We start from the raw sequence: 19,994 nt of genomic DNA, 5'->3' as shown, positions 1-19,994 counted from the left end.
ATCCAGGTGTGGGCAGGCAGCTCAGCAAGGCAGGATCTTAGTGGGGGGGGGGGATCCAGGTGTGGGCAGGCAGCTCAGCAAGGCAGGATCTTAGTGGGGGGATCCAGGTGTGGGCAGGCAGCCCAGCAAGGCAGGATCTTAGTGGGGGGGGGATCCAGGTGTGGGCAGGCAGCTCAGCAAGGCAGGATCTTAGTGGGGGGATCCAGGTGTGGGCAGGCAGCTCAGCAAGGCAGGATCTTAGTGGGGGGGGGGATCCAGGTGTGGGCAGGCAGCTCAGCAAGGCAGGATCTTCGTGGGGGGATCCAGGTGTGGGCAGGCAGCTCAGCAAGGCAGGATCTTAGTGGGGGGGGGGATCCAGGTGTGGGCAGGCAGCTCAGCAAGGCAGGATCTTAGTGGGGGGATCCAGGTGTGGGCAGGCAGCTCAGCAAGGCAGGATCTTAGTGGGGGGGGGGGATCCAGGTGTGGGCAGGCAGCTCAGCAAGGCAGGATCTTCGTGGGGGGGGGATCCAGGTGTGGGCAGGCAGCTCAGCAAGGCAGGATCTTCGTGGGGGGATCCAGGTGTGGGCAGGCAGCTCAGCAAGGCAGGATCTTAGTGGGGGGGGGGGATGCAGGTGTGGGCAGGCAGCTCAGCAAGGCAGGATCTTAGTGGGGGGATCCAGGTGTGGGCAGACAGCCCAGCAAGGCAGGATCTTAGTGGGGGGGGGGATCCAGGTGTGGGCAGGCAGCTCAGCAAGGCAGGATCTTAGTGGGGGGGGATCCAGGTGTGGGCAGGCAGCTCAGCAAGGCAGGATCTTAGTGGGGGGGGATCCAGGTGTGGGCAGGCAGCTCAGCAAGGCAGGATCTTAGTGGGGGGGGGATCCAGGTGTGGGCAGGCAGCTCAGCAAGGCAGGATCTTAGTGGGGGGATCCAGGTGTGGGCAGGCAGCTCAGCAAGGCAGGATCTTAGTGGGGGGATCCAGGTGTGGGCAGGCAGCCCAGCAAGGCAGGATCTTTGTGGGGGGATCCAGGTGTGGGCAGGCAGCTCAGCAAGGCAGGATCTTAGTGGGGGGATCCAGGTGTGGGCAGGCAGCCCAGCAAGGCAGGATCTTAGTGGGGGGGGGATCCAGGTGTGGGCAGGCAGCTCAGCAAGGCAGGATCTTCGTGGGGGGATCCAGGTGTGGGCAGGCAGCTCAGCAAGGCAGGATCTTAGTGGGGGGGGGATCCAGGTGTGGGCAGGCAGCTCAGCAAGGCAGGATCTTAGTGGGGGGGGGATCCAGGTGTGGGCAGGCAGCTCAGCAAGGCAGGATCTTAGTGGGGGGGGGGATCCAGGTGTGGGCAGGCAGCTCAGCAAGGCAGGATCTTAGTGGGGGGATCCAGGTGTGGGCAGGCAGCTCAGCAAGGCAGGATCTTAGTGGGGGGGGATCCAGGTGTGGGCAGGCAGCTCAGCAAGGCAGGATCTTCGTGGGGGGGGGATCCAGGTGTGGGCAGGCAGCTCAGCAAGGCAGGATCTTCGTGGGGGGATCCAGGTGTGGGCAGGCAGCTCAGCAAGGCAGGATCTTAGTGGGGGGGGGGGATGCAGGTGTGGGCAGGCAGCTCAGCAAGGCAGGATCTTAGTGGGGGGATCCAGGTGTGGGCAGGCAGCCCAGCAAGGCAGGATCTTAGTGGGGGGGGATCCAGGTGTGGGCAGGCAGCTCAGCAAGGCAGGATCTTAGTGGGGGGGGATCCAGGTGTGGGCAGGCAGCTCAGCAAGGCAGGATCTTAGTGGGGGGGGATCCAGGTGTGGGCAGGCAGCTCAGCAAGGCAGGATCTTCGTGGGGGGATCCAGGTGTGGGCAGGCAGCTCAGCAAGGCAGGATCTTAGTGGGGGGGGGGGGGATGCAGGTGTGGGCAGGCAGCTCAGCAAGGCAGGATCTTAGTGGGGGGATCCAGGTGTGGGCAGGCAGCCCAGGAAGGCAGGATCTTAGTGGGGGGGGATCCAGGTGTGGGCAGGCAGCTCAGCAAGGCAGGATCTTAGTGGGGGGGGATCCAGGTGTGGGCAGGCAGCTCAGCAAGGCAGGATCTTAGTGGGGGGGGATCCAGGTGTGGGCAGGCAGCTCAGCAAGGCAGGATCTTAGTGGGGGGGGATCCAGGTGTGGGCAGGCAGCTCAGCAAGGCAGGATCTTCGTGGGGGGATCCAGGTGTGGGCAGGCAGCTCAGCAAGGCAGGATCTTAGTGGGGGGATCCAGGTGTGGGCAGGCAGCCCAGCAAGGCAGGATCTTCGTGGGGGGATCCAGGTGTGGGCAGGCAGCTCAGCAAGGCAGGATCTTAGTGGGGGGATCCAGGTGTGGGCAGGCAGCTCAGCAAGGCAGGATCTTAGTGGGGGGGGGATCCAGGTGTGGGCAGGCAGCTCAGCAAGGCAGGATCTTCGTGGGGGGATCCAGGTGTGGGCAGGCAGCTCAGCAAGGCAGGATCTTAGTGGGGGGGGATCCAGGTGTGGGTTGAGAGGGTTCTGTTGGGACAAGCAGGGTGCGGTGGCTCAGTGGGGGATCCGGAGGCAGGGGGGATCTGGGTGCAACAGTAAGGGGACTCTGCAAGGGGGTCCAGTTGAAGGTGGTTGGGGTTCAGCAGTGATCTGGCTGTGGGGCGGATAGAGCTTGGCAGGGGCTTTGTTTGGGGGGGATAAAGCTTGGCAGGGGGTCTGGCTGGGGGGGGCTCAGTTGGGGGTCCAGATGCTGGGGGAAGGGGCTCAGGGGGGTGGGGATCCAGGTGTGGCTGGCTCGTCAGGGTGATCCAGGTGCAGGGGGAGTGGGGCTCATTGGGGGGGTTCTGGGTGCAGGGGGGGTGAGGCTCAGCAGGGGGTTGGGTGGATGGGGGGTGCGGCTCCCTGTACAGGGATCCCTCCCCCTGCAGCTGAGGAACGATGGGTGCAGGAAGCGGGCGGGGGGGAGTTGGCAGAGCTTCCTGCAGCCAGGGGATAAATCTGGGGGGGGGGGTCTGACACAGCCCTGGATGCTGTGCAAGGGAAGAGGAAGTCCCATCCTCCCCAGCCCAGTTGGGAGTAGCAACTGAGCCCAGGTACGAGCCACCAGCTGGTTCTTCCCTAGTCCTGCTCCCTGCCCCATGGTGATTTACCTCTCTGCTGGCTGCCCTGGGCACCCAAAACATACTGTGGGGGGGGGTCACATGACCGCTCTTGTGGCTTCCCTTTGCTTCCCTATCAGAAAGGGATTTTTCTGTGGAAAAGCAAAGAAATCTGTAGGGGGACATAAATTCTGCGCATGCGCAATAGCACAGAATTGCCCCAGGAGTAAGTAGAACTGTGACTGAGCCATCTCCCGAGTGATGTAAGTTACACCCACCTCAGCAGTAGGTCTGGGGAGAGTTGCTCCCATCAAGACAGCTACCACCTCTCCGACGGGAGCTCTCTCCCCTCGGCATAGAGCATTTTCACCCGACGCAGCGCTTCTAACGTGGACCAGCCTGGAAAGAAAGTCAGCTCAGGGTGCTGCTGGCTCAGGAGCTGGCATATGCCAGCATGTGCATCCCTGCCTCTGCTGCAGCCCAATTACACAAAGGGATGGGGAGCCTCTTTGTCCTGTGTCAGCGTTGCCTGCCATACTCCTTCACCGTCAGGCCAGAGTGGCTGCCTCTCCAGGCTGCTCTCTCCAGCCTTTCCCCACCCTGCAAATTTAGTCACGTCACATCATTATGCCTCCATACCAGGGTACATCTGTCATGCCCAGCTGTTTTGTCTCCAGCTTGTCTGAGCTCTGCTGTCTGTCAGACACTCACAGCAACTGCCAGGCCTGGCATGGGGGCCTGCAGGGCTGCAGGAATCAGATGAGGCATTTTGTCAAAGCTTTTCATGCCTCACTAGGCTTCAGTTCGAGCAAGTGGTTCTGACATGCAGCAAAAAAAGCAGGAGTTTGTCCTAATCTGTGTATTGGCTGCAAGAGCAAGGAGGCAGCAGTGCACAGGAACAGCCAGGCTGTGACACTAGATAGTGAACTAGCCTTTAGCTTCATGAAAAGGGCCCTACCAAATTCATGGCTGTGAAAAACACGTCAGGGACCGTGAAGTCTGGTCTCCCCTCCGTGAAATCTGGTCTTTTGGGTGCTTTTACCCTATACTATACAGATTTCCCAGAGGAGACCAGCATTTCTCAAATTGGTCCTGACCCAAAAAGTTTCAGGGGGGTTGCAAGGTTATTGTAGGGGGGATAATGGTATTGCCACCCTTAATTTTGCACTGCCTTCAGAGCTGGGCAGCCAGAGAGTGGGGGCAGTTGGCCGAGTGCCCGGCTCTGAAGGCAGCGCCCCGCCAGCAGCAGCGCAGAAGTAAGGGGGCAATCCCAGACCAGGCCACCCTTCCTTCTGCGCTGCGGCCGGCGGGCCTCTGCCTTCAGAGCTGGGCTCCCGGCCAGCAGCCGCCGCTCTCCAGCTGCCTGGCTCTGAAGGCAGCGCCCCGCCAGCAGCAGAAGTAAGGGTAGCAGTGCCTACAATAACCTTGCAACCCCCCCCCCCCCCAACTCCTTTTTGGGTCAAGACCCTACAATTACAACACCAGGAAATTTCAGATTTAAATAGCTGGAATCATAAAATTTATTATTTTTAAATTCCTATGACCGTTAAATTGACCAAAATGGAGCGAGACAAGTCAGACATCGGCCAGGGATACAGATGAGCTCAGAGCCTCTCTCCATTTACACTTCACAGGGAAGGGGCTCTCCAGGGGGCAGAGCAAAGTCAACTGGCTCCCGAGGGCACAGATACATGCCTGCTGCTGAGCCAGGGATGAGAATTCACAGCTGTCCATGTGGACTGGGGGAAGGAGGCTGTGTCCAAGGGCCGGACTGGACACCATTCCTGAGCCTGCAGCCATGGGGACCAGGATGTTTTCTGCTCCTGCTCCAATGCCCAGTGGTGCTGACCGGGGATTGCTTCATGCTGGTTGCCTAGCCCCTGGGGAATCCTTATCACAGCCCAGCTCAGGCACGTTTCAGGTCCTCCCCCCTTCCCCGTTTAACAGGATATCTCTGTGCATGATTCCCTTAACTCCCTCCACGAACAGTCAGGACTTAACCCCCCTGACAGCTGACCTGAGGTGGTTGGGGGTCACCTCTGCAAGACCTGAGATTTAGGGGTGAACGTCTTCCTCCCCCATTCTAATGACTGCAGAGGGCACCCTCTCCCACACTGCCCTAGACAGAGAACCCTCTGGCACATGTGTAAATCAGCCACTATAAAGCGCTAACCCAGCATCACAGGAACTTGCCAGACCTTGCCTTGTGTCCTGGCGAGGCCAGAGTGGGATAGGTTCAGCCTGAACTGCAGGGACGACTGTGTGAAAGTGAAATAAGATGCTTTTAAAAAAACAACCATTGTTTAGATCCTTTGATTGTTAATTAGCTTGACACGGGGGTTTCACATAGCACAGAAACACGCTACTGAGCGGGTGACCCCGTGTGCTGGGATCCTGATTCCCCCAGGTGCGGTGCAGGTCAGGTCATCGAAGGGGCGCAGGGAGAGTATGGTAAATGGGCTGTATGGCCAAACCCAGACTGTCCCACAGGGCTGCTGCCTCCCATGGGTTCCCATGTGCCCCTTGGGGAGCAGTGGTGCAGACTGGCTATCTGGGAACCAGGTCAGTCAAGCAGCAGCCAAGCCTGCCATTTCACACAGGCCAATCCCCACCGTACGTCTCTTCCAGGGCACAGTGGGGTCCCCTCCCCACAGCTAGGGTGTTCCAGGTACATGGGAAAGTCTTAAACAAGGGTTCTATAACTAGGTGCTTCATTGTTCCCACCTGGCTTTCCCAGACACACACGGCCCTAATGAACCTGCTACGACAGCACACACAGCCTGGGAGGGGGAGGATTTCTTCCAGTCCAAAGTTCTGGGTCTGGAATACAGCGAAGAAGGCTCAGGGACATTGCACTCCACTCCCATCTGGGGCCTTCTCCCTTTTTCAGCTCTCGCCTGCACTTCCCTCTCCTCCTGGCCAATCTCCTTTCCTCCTCAGTTTCTGTGCAGGCCCCGCCCCATGGTGGCACTGACTGCAGCCCCTGGCCATGGCCTCCTCACCATAGCGCTTGCTGCCCACTCCACTTAGGTGCTGCAGAACGTCCAGGACCTGATTTTCATGTAGTGGGCCCTTTATGTTGCTCTAGCAGAGCCAATGTAATTTACAGTAGTGTTAAAGTCCCTTTATGCGGCCAGAGCAGGGCAAAGGCCACAGCGAAAGTGAAAATCTGGAAGGTCATATTTTGGAACCTGTGTGAAGTAAGTGGGACCTTGCAGAGTTTGCTCCACATGCAGGCTCCTGCCTCTGGCTATCAAGTTGTTCCCGTCCCTCTCAAGCCTGGATGCTGAATTTACCCATCAGATGGGGCTAGGGCTTCTCTTTCCTCCACCAAATCAGCCAGTCTGCCCAGGCTCATGGTGAGCACCCATAGGTGCAGCTCTCAGGAGCCCGATGCCACCCCATGGCTCTGCACAAGGCCATCCTCACTCTCACTCCGTGCTCTGCCATCTCTCACCAGCTCAGCCACTTACACCTCTGCACAGAAAAGGGCAGGTTGGTGGGAAAGTGCCATTCCCACTGGCTAGCAATGACAGTGCAAAGATGCAGGGCAACCAAAACTCTGGCCCTTCCCCACCTCCCTGTGCCTTTTCTCAAGATACCCCTGTAACCATGCTCATCTCCTACAAGGCCTTCCTAATCACTCACTGCTTCTGGGCCAGGCCACCACTCCCTGTTTGCTCATCTCCAGCCATACAATTACTGTAGAGCTGCCAGCCAAACCTAACGAGGCCTGTGCCTAGGGCCTCCTGCTACCGTGCACCATTCCTGTGACATGCATTGTCTAACTTGGAGTGTGAATTCATCTGACATTGTGCCACTCACACCTCTGCTGCTGCAGCAGGCACCTTACGGAGAATAATGGCCAGTTGAGCAAGGGTCTGGGAATCAGAACGGCTGGGTTCTAGGCAGCTGTGGGGTCAGGGGGCTGGGAGTTAGGCCTTCTGGGTTCTATTCCTGACTCTTGCTGCGTCCGCATGATTGGAGGAGCACAGGGGTGGCCCTCTGAGAGTCTTTCCTCCTCACACTCACTCCAGGCCACCAGCACCAGCAGGCCATTGGCAGCAGTGCTATTTATAGGTCCCAGCCAGCTGCCCCTCTTGCTCCTGGGGGGCAGGGAGCAGTACTAGCAGTCAGCTCTGCCTTCCTTCCTCCCCCCACTCCAGCTTCCTTCCTCTCTGCTCCCAGCTGCTGGGGTCGCTCCCCTCTAATCAGCCCTTCAGCTGTGGCTTTACTTGTTAACTAACCCTCTGTTTAGACCCCAATTAACTTCTCCTGGTGGAGATTTGAGTGGCCAGTCCTGTCAACTCCTGACCCAGAACCCCTGTCACAGGGAGGTTTGCTTGCCCACATGGTAGGCCATTCTGTGTGATCCTTTGCTAGTCTTTCTGTGGGTAAACAGTCCTTGTGATCCATCCAAGAAATTCTTTTTCTGCAATCAACGTTCCCCTCCAGTGTCCATCAACATGCATTGCCCACGGAACCTCTTCAGCTGTGCCTCGCCACTCAAATCTCTCTTTCCATAAGATCTGACTGGCATCTGCGGAGTTCCAGTCATCCCCAATGATCTGTCATTGGTTACTCAGTCTGTCCATGACATTTTCAGAGTTCTCCTAGAGCACCATAATTTTAATTATTGTAATTTATCATTGATTGTTTGAATGGCCAGGCTTCAATTCAACACAAACGTACATTTTTAAGAGTCGGAATCTAGTCTTCAGAGTCTGAACATATAAAGTGCTAAGTGGTCTGTCAAATGAAGTTCTAGCTGTCTCAAATGGGCACTCAAAATTAGTGGACACTTTTGGCCTTAATCTCCCTGTGCCTCAGTTCTCCTTTGTAAAATGGGAATAATATCACCCTAAACTGGGGGCATTGCAACGAGAAATTCTTTAATATTTGTGAGATTCTCAGACCCTGCAGCGAGGAGCCCCATTGAAACAGCCAGGAGGAAAGTAGTAATTCTGTGTTCTATGGAGGATTTGGATGTGTGCAGAACACATGGCCTGGGGGGCCACACACTGAATGAGAAGCATAAAGAGAAATATGGACTAGTCACCGATTGAGGGAGCACCACCCGCCCTGTGCCCCGACTGGGTTGATGCCCTGGGCAAAACCCAGGATGTGATCATGTAAAAACAGACTAATAATAATGCATACACACTTGGGGTCACAAGCAACCTGCAGTCTGGCATTTTGTAACTTTTCAGTGCTTGACTCTGCAACCTTAACATTCTTTTAACATTGACTCCGATGAAGTGAGCTGTAGCTCACGAAAGCTCATGCTCAAATAAATTGGTTAGTCTCTAAGGTGCCACAAGTCCTCCTTTTCTTTTTGCGAATACAGACTAACACGGCTGTTACTCTGAAACTTTGTATGAAATAATAATTATTATAATTAGTAATAAATCACGACCACGAAATCTCTTCAGAGTGAGATGCCCCACTCCAGCAAGACCTGGCACTACCCTAACCAACATGTAGGGATGCCATTTTTACTGTGTGACTGCCCTAGCCCTGGACTTCCCAGTTGTGCTGCAAGTAACTGACTTAATAGTAATTGTAAGCCAGGCACCCGATCTCTCTGTAACCTTCTTTTTCTCCAGTTCCTGTTTATTTCTCTGGCTTGGCTCTGGTTGGGGACAGACAGGCCTTCCCAGCAGGCCTCGCTTCCTCTACAAATTCTTCTTTTTTCTCTCTTGGTTAGTTTCGTTTCTGTTCTCCTTTCTCGCCAACCCATCAGCAGCTCCTCCTTTGCAGTCTGATGGAAGGGAATGGGGTCTCCTCTCCCTGACTAGCTTCATCCAGGCTCAGCCCACAGTGAATCAGGTGTTCAGCAGCTCCAGTGTGAGATCCAGGAGCCATCCACATAACCTTGGAAATTATGTGGTTCCCCCATCCATGTCTGACCAGATGATCAGCCTGGGGAGCAGCTTCCCCCTCCACCCCCCCAGTTCTCTCTGCTCCACCCACCCGGCACCACATCAGATCTGTTATTTGGGCTAAAACAATACATGACAGATGATTTAACATGTCCTATCCCAGCGTGAGTGCCAATCATATGGTCCATTCACCGCCAGGGCACCTCCTGGCCATATCTGGGGATTAGCTCCACTCACGTGGGACACCCCTTTCTGGTGCTTGCTGCACACCCTATCACCATTGTCTCTCTCAGGGTGCTGTTATAGTCATGGCATTTGATGTTTGTATTTTGTGTAATTTAGAATGAAGGATAAAGAATAATAATGTAGCATGCATTAAATGTATTGACGTAGGATTTGACCATACCCTGCCAGCCACCCTTTCTGAAAGCAGAAAGGAATGGCCTAGCATGCCGTTGGTAAAGATGCATCAGCCAGAATCTTGTGTCTGAAGCTGATTTCAAGGTAGTGACAGACCTTTAGGGTCACCATTTTGTTGTAAATTTAGCATTTTGAAATAAGTAAAAGAATGTAATGATTGTTTTCTCCTGCATTGCAATTTGATGTTCCCATTCAAATGCTCTGTGTAAATCAATCCTGTTTTGTGTGTGTGAATGAGGAATGTGTTTGCTAGAAGACAAGCGTGAAGGCCATCACCAGACCAGATGTTCTAGGGAGGAACCAATGACAGACATAAGGGCAGCGCTGAGAGTAACTGAGGCCACTTACAGGTACGGGGCGGGGTGGCTCTGGCCCCCGGAAGGGGCGGGGCCTCGGGTGGAAGGGGCGGGGCTGGGCGTCAGCATCCCCCAGCCAGCCCTTCCAGTCCGGCTGGCCCACGCCACCCAGGGCTCCCGTGTTGATTTAAAGGGCCTGGGGTTCCAGACGCCGCTGCTGCCGTAGGGCAACGGCGTCTGGAGCCCCAGCCCCTTTAAATCGCCGGCCCCAGGGCAGCTGCTCCCTTTGCCGCCCCCGCCCGTTGGCAGCACCAAAAGGGGCAGGAATGTTAAAGTGCAGCAGGGTCCTTCCTCCCCCCCCACCGGTAGGGTCCGTCCCAGCCTCAGGCCGCTGACGGGAGGCGAAAGGGGCTGCCGCGGCAACGCTTTACTGTGGGCTGGGTACGGGCCGGGGTGGGTTCTTACCGGTACGTGGTACCGGCCCCTCCCGACCGACTTTCACCCTGCGTAAGGGCACCAGGAGGCTGCACCACGCCCCTGTTGGAATGTCAGAGGAGGGCAGACTGATGACTCTAAAGAGGAGACAGGCACCTATCCATGGGGATAAGATAGCAGTGATCAAAGCCAGCCTGGGGTAGTTCCCTGAGAGACTTGATGAAAGAACAAGATAAAGGATGAGAAGGACAATCTAAGAAAACAAGCTCTCGTCAAACAGCAATTGATTACAGCATGACGGTGCAAAACTCATTGGTCCCAATGAAGGAAAATCACTATAGAAACAGGGGGCCTTGCCATGAAACTCTGGGTTCGCCCTGCCAAGACTTACGTGGAGCATCGTGTCATGACTGACAGAACCCGGCTCCTTTCTACCTGTGATCAACCTAGTTGGCCACTAGATGGATCCGGACTCTGGACTGGTAACTATAACATCGACTGGTGGGACAGTGCGTGTGTGTGATTGAATGCATATGCTAATTGTTGTATTTCCAATTAATGCAGCATATTGCCTTTTCCCCTGAAAAAGATCCTGGGTGCTTCTTATAAGCATAACTCTGTGTCATCATAGCTTGGCCCTCTGGCCAGGTCACTGTGCATTTTCCCCTTCAGGGGTAGCAAAGTCTTTCTGTACCAATGGTCCCTGGCAGTCTTCTCATTCACAGCCCCTTCCCTGGTGGTTTATAGGGGAACCCAGGCCCACCCACTACTCTGGGTTCCAGTCCAGGGACCTCAAACCTGGCAACTGGGGTCTTCTTTTCCTCCAACCCTGTTGCTCTTTCCCCTGAACTCCTTCCTACATCTTCTTTTCCCCCCACTCTCTGGGCTTACCAGCTCCAGCTCCCTACTCCTGGAGAGTGATCGCACACTACTTCCCTGCAGCCTCTTTCTGTTGCCAACTTCCTGGCTTTATACCAGCCCCCTGCTCCTCCCCAGTTGGGCTCCATCTTCAATCAACCTGTCAAGCCCTGGCTCTTCCCCAGGTGCAGCCTATCAAGGTAATAACCCTAATTTACTGGCTCTGCTGGTGCCACATAGTGTTCTCCCTTGGCCCTTTCTCCTGGGGGTGGGAAATAGCATGAGTCCAGGTCACTATTTGTACATTGCCATAATCACTGTGAAACAAACGTTGAAAATGATCAGGCCCCCTGATGCCAGCAGCTGTTACATTCTGTTCCCCAAGAACATCCTCTGAATCCAGCTCCAAGACCATGGGAGAGCTTCAAGGAGGCGCCTGGCTCTAGTGCCCAGGGCAGCTCAGTCAGCATTATAATGCACTTTGTAGGATAAACATGAAATTAAAGAGTTAGAATTAGCTTAAGGAAATAGATCTGTGCTGTAAAGAAAGGCCCTGACTAGCAGGTAGAAGGAGAGCCTTCAAAATAGTGAGGTATTAGGCCAGAAGTAATGAAATAGGGAGGATGGCTGGTTCAAAGACTAATAAGGGGAGGTTTCTCTAAAGAAGGATAGGGCTGCCTGCCAATCGTTTTAAATAAATCAAAGAGAATCTGTCTTAAAATGAGCCGACATGGTCCTTCCCACCTCACACACCAGTGTTAATTCCTGTGTGAGCCCAGGTGCAATGGGGAACCTGTTGGGTACTAAGAAGGAGGGGAGGGAAGGCCGTGGGAAGGAACGAGGTTGTAAATCTTCTCTGGATTAAGACTGGACATAAGGGTGAACTGTCTCCCGCTGGTTTTTAGCTGAAGTCAGTCATTGCAATGGCATCACTTGGTTGTAAAAGGGGATAAAAAGTGAACTCTTCCAGGGTTCATTGCTAATACCTGCCTGCCCATGCTGGAGCCGACCAGCATGGGTCAAAGCACTATGGGTTTTGCCTGTTTGTGCGTCTCTTGATCAAATGCGTATCACCGTGTTTTACTGTTTGGATGTAGTAAATTGCTTATTAGTGAGGCTTTTTAGGCACATTTACAAGAATTGTTTAAATACCATTTGACCTTTGGATTTAATAAAGGACTTTATGGTTAAACTAGTGTTTGCAGGTTTTCTATATCAATAATTCCAGCATAGCGACTCATTGCCGTGGGCGCGATGTAGCGGGGGGTGCTCCAAGAGTGACTGCTGCACCATGGCTCAGCTAAATCTCATCTCTCAGCTGGGTCTGCATCCAGGCAGAGCCCAACCTTGTATCGCCTTAGGCCCCTGCTCCCCAATTACTCATTGGGCACCACTTTGAGCACTGTATGGGGTGCTCCTGGCCCATCAGTTCACTCCTACTGTAAGTCTGGTGAGTGTCAATGCATATGCCCAATTGCTTATGCCAGCAATGTGCTGGGGCCTGACCCTGCAAGCACAGGACTCCCATGGACATTGAAGAGTGCAGGATCGGGCCCCTGCTGTATACTTCCTTGGCTACCCTGACCTCTCACTCCCCACTTGATCCAGGACTTCTAAGCACCCAGTAAAATAGCAGGAATCCCAGTTACTTCATTTCTATCATCCCCATCAAGTAGAAATGAAACAAAAGTGACATAAACAGGACGACCACCGGAGTGACAAACCTGAGACCTCATTGCTAACCTAGGGAATTCCCTTTCCAATGGCTTATGGCAGCACATTCCCAGCCCCCAAGCCAGACCTCTGGCTACCGACCCAGGGTCAGGAAAAGCAGTTTGTCACACTAACATTTTAAACAAATATTCTACTGGAGTTAGAGAAAACTTCTCCACAGATTCCATCAGACTTTGTGACTCATTCTGAGAGCTCCCCTAAATATTTTGGGGCACTTTCCTGCTTTCATAATGGGGGAAGGGGGAGAACAGCACCAGTATTGGCTAATTATTCCCCTTTCTGCAGGAGGGTTATGCCCTGGCAAGGGTCATAAAGTAAAAAAAAAAAAGAGGTAAATGTGGAATTCAAGAAATCATGGGAAATGCCAAACAGGAGCCCCTATGAGCCCTGAGACAAATGTACCCCCTCAAAGAGCAGATTCTGTCCCCAGGAAAAATGCCCTCTCCAACCCACCCTCCCCCCCAAGCCGTTTGGAAACATGGCACCTGCTCCGCATCACACTGCAGTTCAGAGCCGGCAGCCATGTGCAAGAACCCTGTAACCAACTGAAACAGCAGTAAGGCTTTAGGGAGACCAAATGGAATCAAGTGAGTTGAAGCAGGTTGCATAAGCCATGCAGAGTGCCCTATCTTCTTCTCCCAGACCCTGAGCTCCTGTCTCCCTGCACAGATTTCCAGCCTCCTCCACTGCCTGCCTGGACCAGCTTCTGACTCTCCCGGCATGGCAAGGGCTGGACTTTTCCCCAGGAACTGTGAGCCTCACTGGGAAATGCGCTCAGTGAAATGTACATAAATGTGTAGCTGCTGTGATTAATAAGGGGACTCAGGGGTGGGTAAGTGGGGAGCGGTTGGCTCCTTCCCTTTCACTATAGACAGATTGTGCCTTACCCTGGGTGGAAGGACACTCACAGTTAGTGTATAAATAGCTCTGCTGAGAGCTAACAAAGGCCCCTCTGCTGTACCTAGCAGAGCGAATGGAGAAGTGCTCGGGTAATGTGAACTGAATGTTTCGTGTCACTGACCATGCTCACTCAGGGGGGATTCCCAGCTGCTTTAGGCTAAACACTTGAATCCATCCAAACAGCAAGAATATTTAAACAAAATGAAACCATTGCAAAGTAAAATACTTTGTACAGAAAATAAAATAGAAAACACTGACAGAAACCAGAGGAAGACAGGCCCCACCTCACACAGAATCCAAACTAACCAAGGAACATGCACTGCCGAGTCTCCGAGCAAGGACTCCCCTTTGTCCATGGGCCCATTTGGTGCCTATTTTAGCTTTGGATCATTTTTAATTAAAAGATGCCAGACGAGTTTAAGATCATAGGGTCAGATTTGGCAGTGAGAGCTGTGTGAATGGCCTGGGAGGATTGATCCACAAGCAAGAGTGATGGGGGATTGCATGGTGGTGTGGAGCTAGCAGAGGGCTTCACGTGGCCAATTCCCTCCTTGGCCAGGAACAGTGTGAAAGACCAGGATTGTACTGTGCTACCCTGATCCTGGGCTGGGTATTCACTAATGCCACCCGGCAGCCCTGGCTGCCCTCACACAGTGCACACTGGGGATGGACACAGAGTGATACTGGGACTGGAGCAGTGCAAGCAGGCATTTCATTAGAACATCAGAACGGCCAGACTGGGTCAGACCAAAGGTCCGTCTACCCAGTAATCTGTTTCTGACAGTGGCCAGTGCCAGGTGCCCCAGAGGGAATGAACAGAACAGGAAATCATCAAGTGATCCGTCCCCTGTCGTCCATTCCTAGCTTCTGACAGCCGGTAGGGTTGCCAACTTTCTAATTGCACAAAACCGAACACCCCTGCCCCGCCTGTGCCCCCGCCCTGCCCCGCCCCTTCTCTAAGGCCCCGCCCCTGCTCGCTCCAGCCCCCCTCTCTCCATCGCTCGCTCTACCCCACCCTCACTCACTTTCACCGGGCAGGGGCAGGAGGATGGGGTGTGGGAGGGGGGTGAGGGCTCCGTCCCAGGATGCGGGCTCTGGGGTGGGGCTGGCCATGAGGGGTTTGGGGTGCGGGTGAGGGCTTCAGACTGGAGTAGGGGGTTGGGGTGCAGGGCAAGTATGGGCTCTGGGCTGGGGATGCAGGCTCCAGGTGGGGCCAGAAATGAGTGGTTCAGGGTGTGGGAGAGGGCTCTGGGCTGGGGCAGGGGGTTGGGGTGTGGGGGTGAGGACTCTGGCTGAGGGTGCAGGCTCTGGGGTGGGGCCAGGGATAAGGGGTTTGGGGTGAAGGAGAGGCTACGGGCTGGGGCAGGGGGTTGGGTGGGTGAGGGCTCTGGCTGGGGGTGTGGGCTCTGGGGTGGGGTCATGGATGGGGGGTTTGGGGTGCAGGAGGGAGCCCAGGGACCTGGCAGTCACTTCTGGGAGCCGTGCGGAGCTAGGGCAGCCAGAGAGCCTGCCTTCGCTCTGGGCCCCCACTGTGCCACCAACCAGACTTTTAATGGCCTGGTCAGCGGTGCCGACCGGCGCTGCCGGGGTATCTTTTTGGTCGAAAACCGGACACCTGGCAACCCTAGCAGTTGGAGGTGAACACCCAGAGCATGGAATTCCGTTCCTGCCCGTCCTGGCTGATAGCCGTTGATGGACCCATCGTCCAGGAACTGATCTAGCGGTGAACCAGACCAGGTGCACTGCCCGCGGCTCGGCACTACAAGAAGGATACAAATGCAAGAGGGCCACATCCTATTCCACCCCGCGCAGCCCCTTTGCCTTTCCCTCGGCAGGAAACAGAGCAATGCTGCCCCCTGCAGGCCAGCTCCTGGCAGTCTCCCTAAAGGACACGTTGGATGGATTCCCACTCTGGGCCTTGTGGCAACAATTCTCCACCCTGACCCACCTCAGAGCAACAGGCATTTCCCTGGGAGTCCACCTACATCTCTCTTTGCTCCACTCCGTCCCATTAGGACTTGTGATTCGGCCAAAAAGACCCATTTTATTCAGGGGCCAAGGGTTCCCGGTATGGGGGGTGCTTGAGACTCCCCTAGAGGGAGGGCTGCTGGAACACCAGGCAAGGCTTCACCAGAACCTCCCGCTCAGGCTGTCTGGGCGCCCAAGCAGCGCACTGGACTTCAGCATGCCCCTGCCCCATGACTGCAGTTCCCATCACACACCAAGGCCTGCCGGTGGCCTGTGCTGTTACCCCTGCTTCCCGAGGGCTTTCCACCAGTGAGTCCAGGGCATCAGCAGCCAGACAGTGAAAGGGGGACTCTGGCAGGTGATAGCTTTTAGCAGCAGGGCAGGGTGCCACGGTAGGATGCAAAGAAAGATGCTGCAGCTAAGGAGAACCAGGCTGGCAGCAGCCCCTGGGGATGGTCAGGATCTCTGAGTTTAGTGGCAGTTTAAAGGTGGCCCCTCCTGCAGCATGCCCCCACAGCACTGCGCTGGGGACCTGGGGTCAGCACTGAGGGCAGGGCACAGCCCCCTTCTGGCCCCGACACACTCCTGCAGCACTTGGCTGGGCAGGGGGCCACCGGCACAGGCAGGCCTGGGTCGGCCTGTGAGCACTGAAGTAATCCCAGCGGGGGGAAGGATCCCCAGGAAGCACACCACAGCCCAGCACCCATCCCACCCAGAGCCAGGCCTCACCTGCCTGGGGGTCCTGCCCCGGCCGCAGTAGGGCAGCGAGGGAGGGGGCTGCAGGGGGCCTGGCTGGCCTGAGCTCTTGGGGAGGCTGTGCCTCCCTGGCACCCCAAGCCTGCAGGCAGGGCAGCAGAGGGGGGGAGAGGCTCAGACTCTGCACCCTGGGCAGCTCCCTTCGGCCCCCCAGGAGCAGATTCCTGGGCTCCTTCTGGCCTCTCCCCAGGGTTTGGAGTCCCCAGCCCCTATTGGGCTTTCCTGGCAGGGGAATCCCCACCCCAGAGCACTGGGGGCCGGGGCAGGACCCGGGTACTGGGCAGGGCAGAGCGCAGTGGGAAGCCGGGGTTAGCAGGAGAGAGGGGAACGGTCCCCCCAAACACGCCCCTCTCCCCACCCCCATTGAAGGACCCGTGCCCGTGCCCGTGCCCGTGCCCGCCCAGCTGGGGGCGCCGGCCTGGGTGCTGTGGCCCTGCGAGGAACAGGCCCCGGGCCCCCGGGGCTCGGGTCCAGGCGCAGAGCCCGGGGCGGCCGGGGACACGGCCCCCTGCCCCCCCCGCCCCCTGAGCTGCATTGTCGCGGGAGCGCGCCCCGCCGCGGGAGCGCGCCGCGCACAGGAGCAGGGAGGCGGCAGCCAAGATGGAGTCGCGGCTGCTGCAGCTGGTGGGAGCGAGCGGGCGCGTCTAGGGCTCCCCGCCCGCAGGCTCCCCCCATGGCCTGGCCCCTCGCAGGCCACCCCGCGGGCTCGCCCTCCGCACCGGAGCCCCTCCCGGGGCATCTCCCCTCGGCCTAGCTGCTGCTGCGCTGCGGCTGCCAGCCCGTGCGCCCCCGGGCCCGATCCGTGCGCCCCGGGCCCGATCCGTGCGCCCCGGGCCCCCACCCCTGCGCCCCCGGCCCCGGCCCGTGCGCCCCGGGCCCGATCCGTGCGCCCCGGGCCCCCACCCCTGCGCCCCGGCCCCGATCCGTGCACCCCCGGCCCCGACCCGTGCGCCCCGGCCCGTGCGCCCCTGGGCTCCCATCCCTGCGCCCCGGGCCCCCCACCCCTGCGCCCCCGGCCCCGGCCCGTGCGGCCCGGGCCCGATCCGTGCGGCCCGGGCCCGATCCGTGCGCCCCCGACCCCGACCCGTGCGCCCCGGGCCCGATCCGTGCGCCCCGGCCCCGATCCGTGCGGCCCGGCCCGTGCGCCCCTGGGCTCCCATCCCTGCGCCCCGGGCCCCCCACCCCTGCGCCCCGGCCCCAATCCCTGCGCCCCGGCCCGTGCGCCCCTGGGCTCCCATCCCTGCGCCCCCGGGCCCCCATCCCTGCGCCCCGGCCCCGACTCGTGTGGCCCCGGCCTCGCGCCCCCACCCGTGCGCCCCGGCCCCGATCCGTGAGCCCCGGCCCCGCGCCCCCAGCCCTGCGCCCCGGCCCCGATCCGTGAGCCCCGGCCCCGCGCCCCCAGCCCCGCGCCCCCAGCCCTGCGCCCCGGCCCCGATCCGTGAGCCCCGGCCCCGCGCCCCCAGCCCCGCGCCCCCAGCCCTGCGCCCCGGCCCCGATCCGTGAGCCCCGGCCCCGCGCCCCGGCCCCGATCCGTGAGCCCCGGCCCCGCGCCCCCAGCCCCGCGCCCCGGCCCCGCGCCCCCAGCCCCGCGCCCCCAGCCCCGCGCCCCGCGCCCCCAGCCCCGCGCCCCGGCCCCGGCCCCGCGCCCCGCGCCCCGGCCCCGGCCCGGCCCGGCAGGATGCTGCCCTCGCAGGAGGCCTCCAAGCTCTACCATGACAACTACACGCGGAACTCGCGGGCCATCGGGGTGCTCTGGGCCATCTTCACCATCTGCTTCGCCATCATCAGCGTGGTGGTCTTCATCCAGCCCTACTGGATCGGGGACAGCGTCAGCACGCCCAAGCCGGGCTACTTCGGCCTCTTCCACTACTGCGTGGGGAACGGGCTGGCCAGCCGCGAGCTCGCCTGCCGCGGCTCCTTCGCCGACTTCAGCACCATCCCCTCGGGCGCCTTCAAGGCGGCCTCCGTCTTCGTGCTGCTCTCCATGGTGCTGATCCTGGGCTGCATCTCCTGCTTCGCGCTCTTCTTCTTCTGCAACACCGCCACGGTCTACAAGATCTGCGCCTGGATGCAGCTGCTGGCGGGTAGGCGGCCGCGGCTCGCCCCGCTGGGGCCAGGGCCGGGCGGCCGGGCCGGCGCCGGCTCTCAGCGCAGCCTCGGCCCGGGGCTCTCGGGGCTTCGCTCGGCTGGCGGCGCTGGGGCTACCCAGGCTGCAGCCCGGGGAGAAGCACCAGCTCCGCGGGTAGAGGGCGACAGACGTGGGGGAGGGTCCCGAGCAGGCCCGGGCGGCCTGGGGCAGGGGGCTCCTGTGGTTGGGCCGGGCCGGGCCGGGCCGGGCCGGGCCGGGGAGCAGAACCCCACCGGGCAGGCTGCAGAGGCCGGGTTTGGGTCTGGCTTGGTGCCGGGGGTCCCCCTCGGAGCAAGGGCTGCTTTCGGTGTAACGGGGTGCCCTGTGCACACCCAGATCCAGCTGCCATTTCAGCCGGGCAGTCTGGTCTGTTCCAGGGGTCCGGCCCGGAGCTCCGAGCTAACTAGTTTGAGAGTCACCTGCCCAGGTTGCCCAGAGTCTGAGTCGCAGCCGAGTGGCTGGGCTCAGGCATGGGGATTGGACCCGCCATCCGCGGGGCCAGGCGCCCTGCAGCTGCCCGGGGTGCAGCCGGATGGGGAGCCAGCCTTGCTGCCTATGGCTCCGGCGGCAGACAGGGGCCTGCCCGGCTCCCCCAGCTTGGACCTTGGCATCCCAGCAGGGGTGGTGGAGAGCCAGGCCAGCTGGGCCCGAAGGCTGGGTGCACAGGGGGCCCAGCACACGGTGGGAGGTTCTGGCTCCTGACATGGCACTCAGCCCCCAAGGTGGGAAGGACACAGTGCGGGATGGGCGCAGGTGCTCCCTCCCACATCCTGGGCCCACCCTCCCTGCTGCCAGACACCAGGCCTTGCCCCCAGCCACTGTGCACAGGGGGCCCCTTCCTGCAGTCCCTGTCCCCTACCCAAGGCAAGGATACGGGATCGATACATTTCTACAGCAATGAATGGTGACCCAAGCGCCAGTCAGAGGTGACCCTGCAGGGGCCAGACCCTGGAGAGACAGCCCAACCCCACCCTGACCTTGCAGGGGTCTGGGCACTGGTGAGACAACCCACCCCAACTCCCACCCTTCAGGGGCCAGGCCCTGCCAAGACAACCCACTCAGACTCTGCAGGGAGCCAGGCCCTGGTGAGACAGCCCATCTCCACCCAGCAGGGGCCTGGGCAGATAGCTTCCCTCCTCTCGACCCAGCAGAGGCTAAGTAAAAGCTGACACAAAAAGAGGAATTTGGACCACTGATTTCAGACCTGAATAAATCCCTGTTCCATGGTTCCAGGCCCTCCAGCTGCATGGGGGCCCTGTGGGCTCAGCCTCTGCTCTCTCCCCTCCAGGGTGGGAGGCTCTGCTTGGCCATCTGCCCGCCCACCTGCCCACCAGGCTGAGGAGGGTCCTGCTGCAGCCTCTGGCTTGTCAGACGGATGCAGTCTAGCCCTGACAGGAAGCTCAAGTCAATGCACCCAGCAGGCCTGGTTCTGCTCTCCACCCTGGAGCCTGGCTTTCTGAGTGAAGCTGCAGTGGTAGGGCATGGCTGGAAATGCTAGGGCTGATCCATTAATGGGTTTGAAAACCAGGCTCAAGTCCTTAAAGTGGCAGCAGAAGCAGCCTGGGGGCAGAGAAGGAAAC

General features: G+C 58.6%; 1 protein-coding gene and 1 long non-coding RNA gene across 6 annotated transcripts in view; one reads left to right on the top strand and one right to left on the bottom strand.

Annotated features, from left to right (window-relative positions):
• Positions 1 to 1,947: 1,947 nt before the first annotated feature.
• Positions 1,948 to 18,105, bottom strand: LOC125639866 (uncharacterized). 4 transcript variants are annotated; one of them, XR_007357618.2, is made up of 4 exons: positions 17,998 to 18,103; positions 5,236 to 5,295; positions 3,316 to 3,436; positions 1,948 to 2,465 (listed from the first exon to the last, which is right to left on the bottom strand). It is a non-coding gene; the product is annotated as an uncharacterized LOC125639866 (long non-coding RNA). The 4 variants fall into 4 exon arrangements; XR_007357617.2 differs by lacking the exon at positions 5,236 to 5,295 and having other exon boundaries at positions 17,998 to 18,105; XR_012669165.1 differs by lacking the exon at positions 17,998 to 18,103 and having other exon boundaries at positions 5,211 to 5,358.
• LHFPL4 (LHFPL tetraspan subfamily member 4) overlaps positions 17,936 to 19,994 on the top strand; it is a 74,504-nt gene continuing 72,445 nt past the window's right edge. For both annotated transcript variants that reach the window (XM_048857639.2, XM_048857638.2), the window contains exon 1: positions 17,936 to 18,370. In XM_048857639.2, the coding sequence (XP_048713596.2) occupies positions 17,965 to 18,370 (406 nt within the window). In that variant the 5' untranslated portion in view covers positions 17,936 to 17,964. The remainder of the gene's footprint in view (positions 18,371 to 19,994) is intronic.

This window comes from Caretta caretta, chromosome 7, assembly GCF_965140235.1.
Source record: "Caretta caretta isolate rCarCar2 chromosome 7, rCarCar1.hap1, whole genome shotgun sequence".
Taxonomy (NCBI): Eukaryota; Metazoa; Chordata; order Testudines; family Cheloniidae; genus Caretta; species Caretta caretta.
The sequence above is the reverse complement of the archived record's forward strand: the minus strand, read 5'-3'. Positions and strand labels throughout refer to the sequence as shown.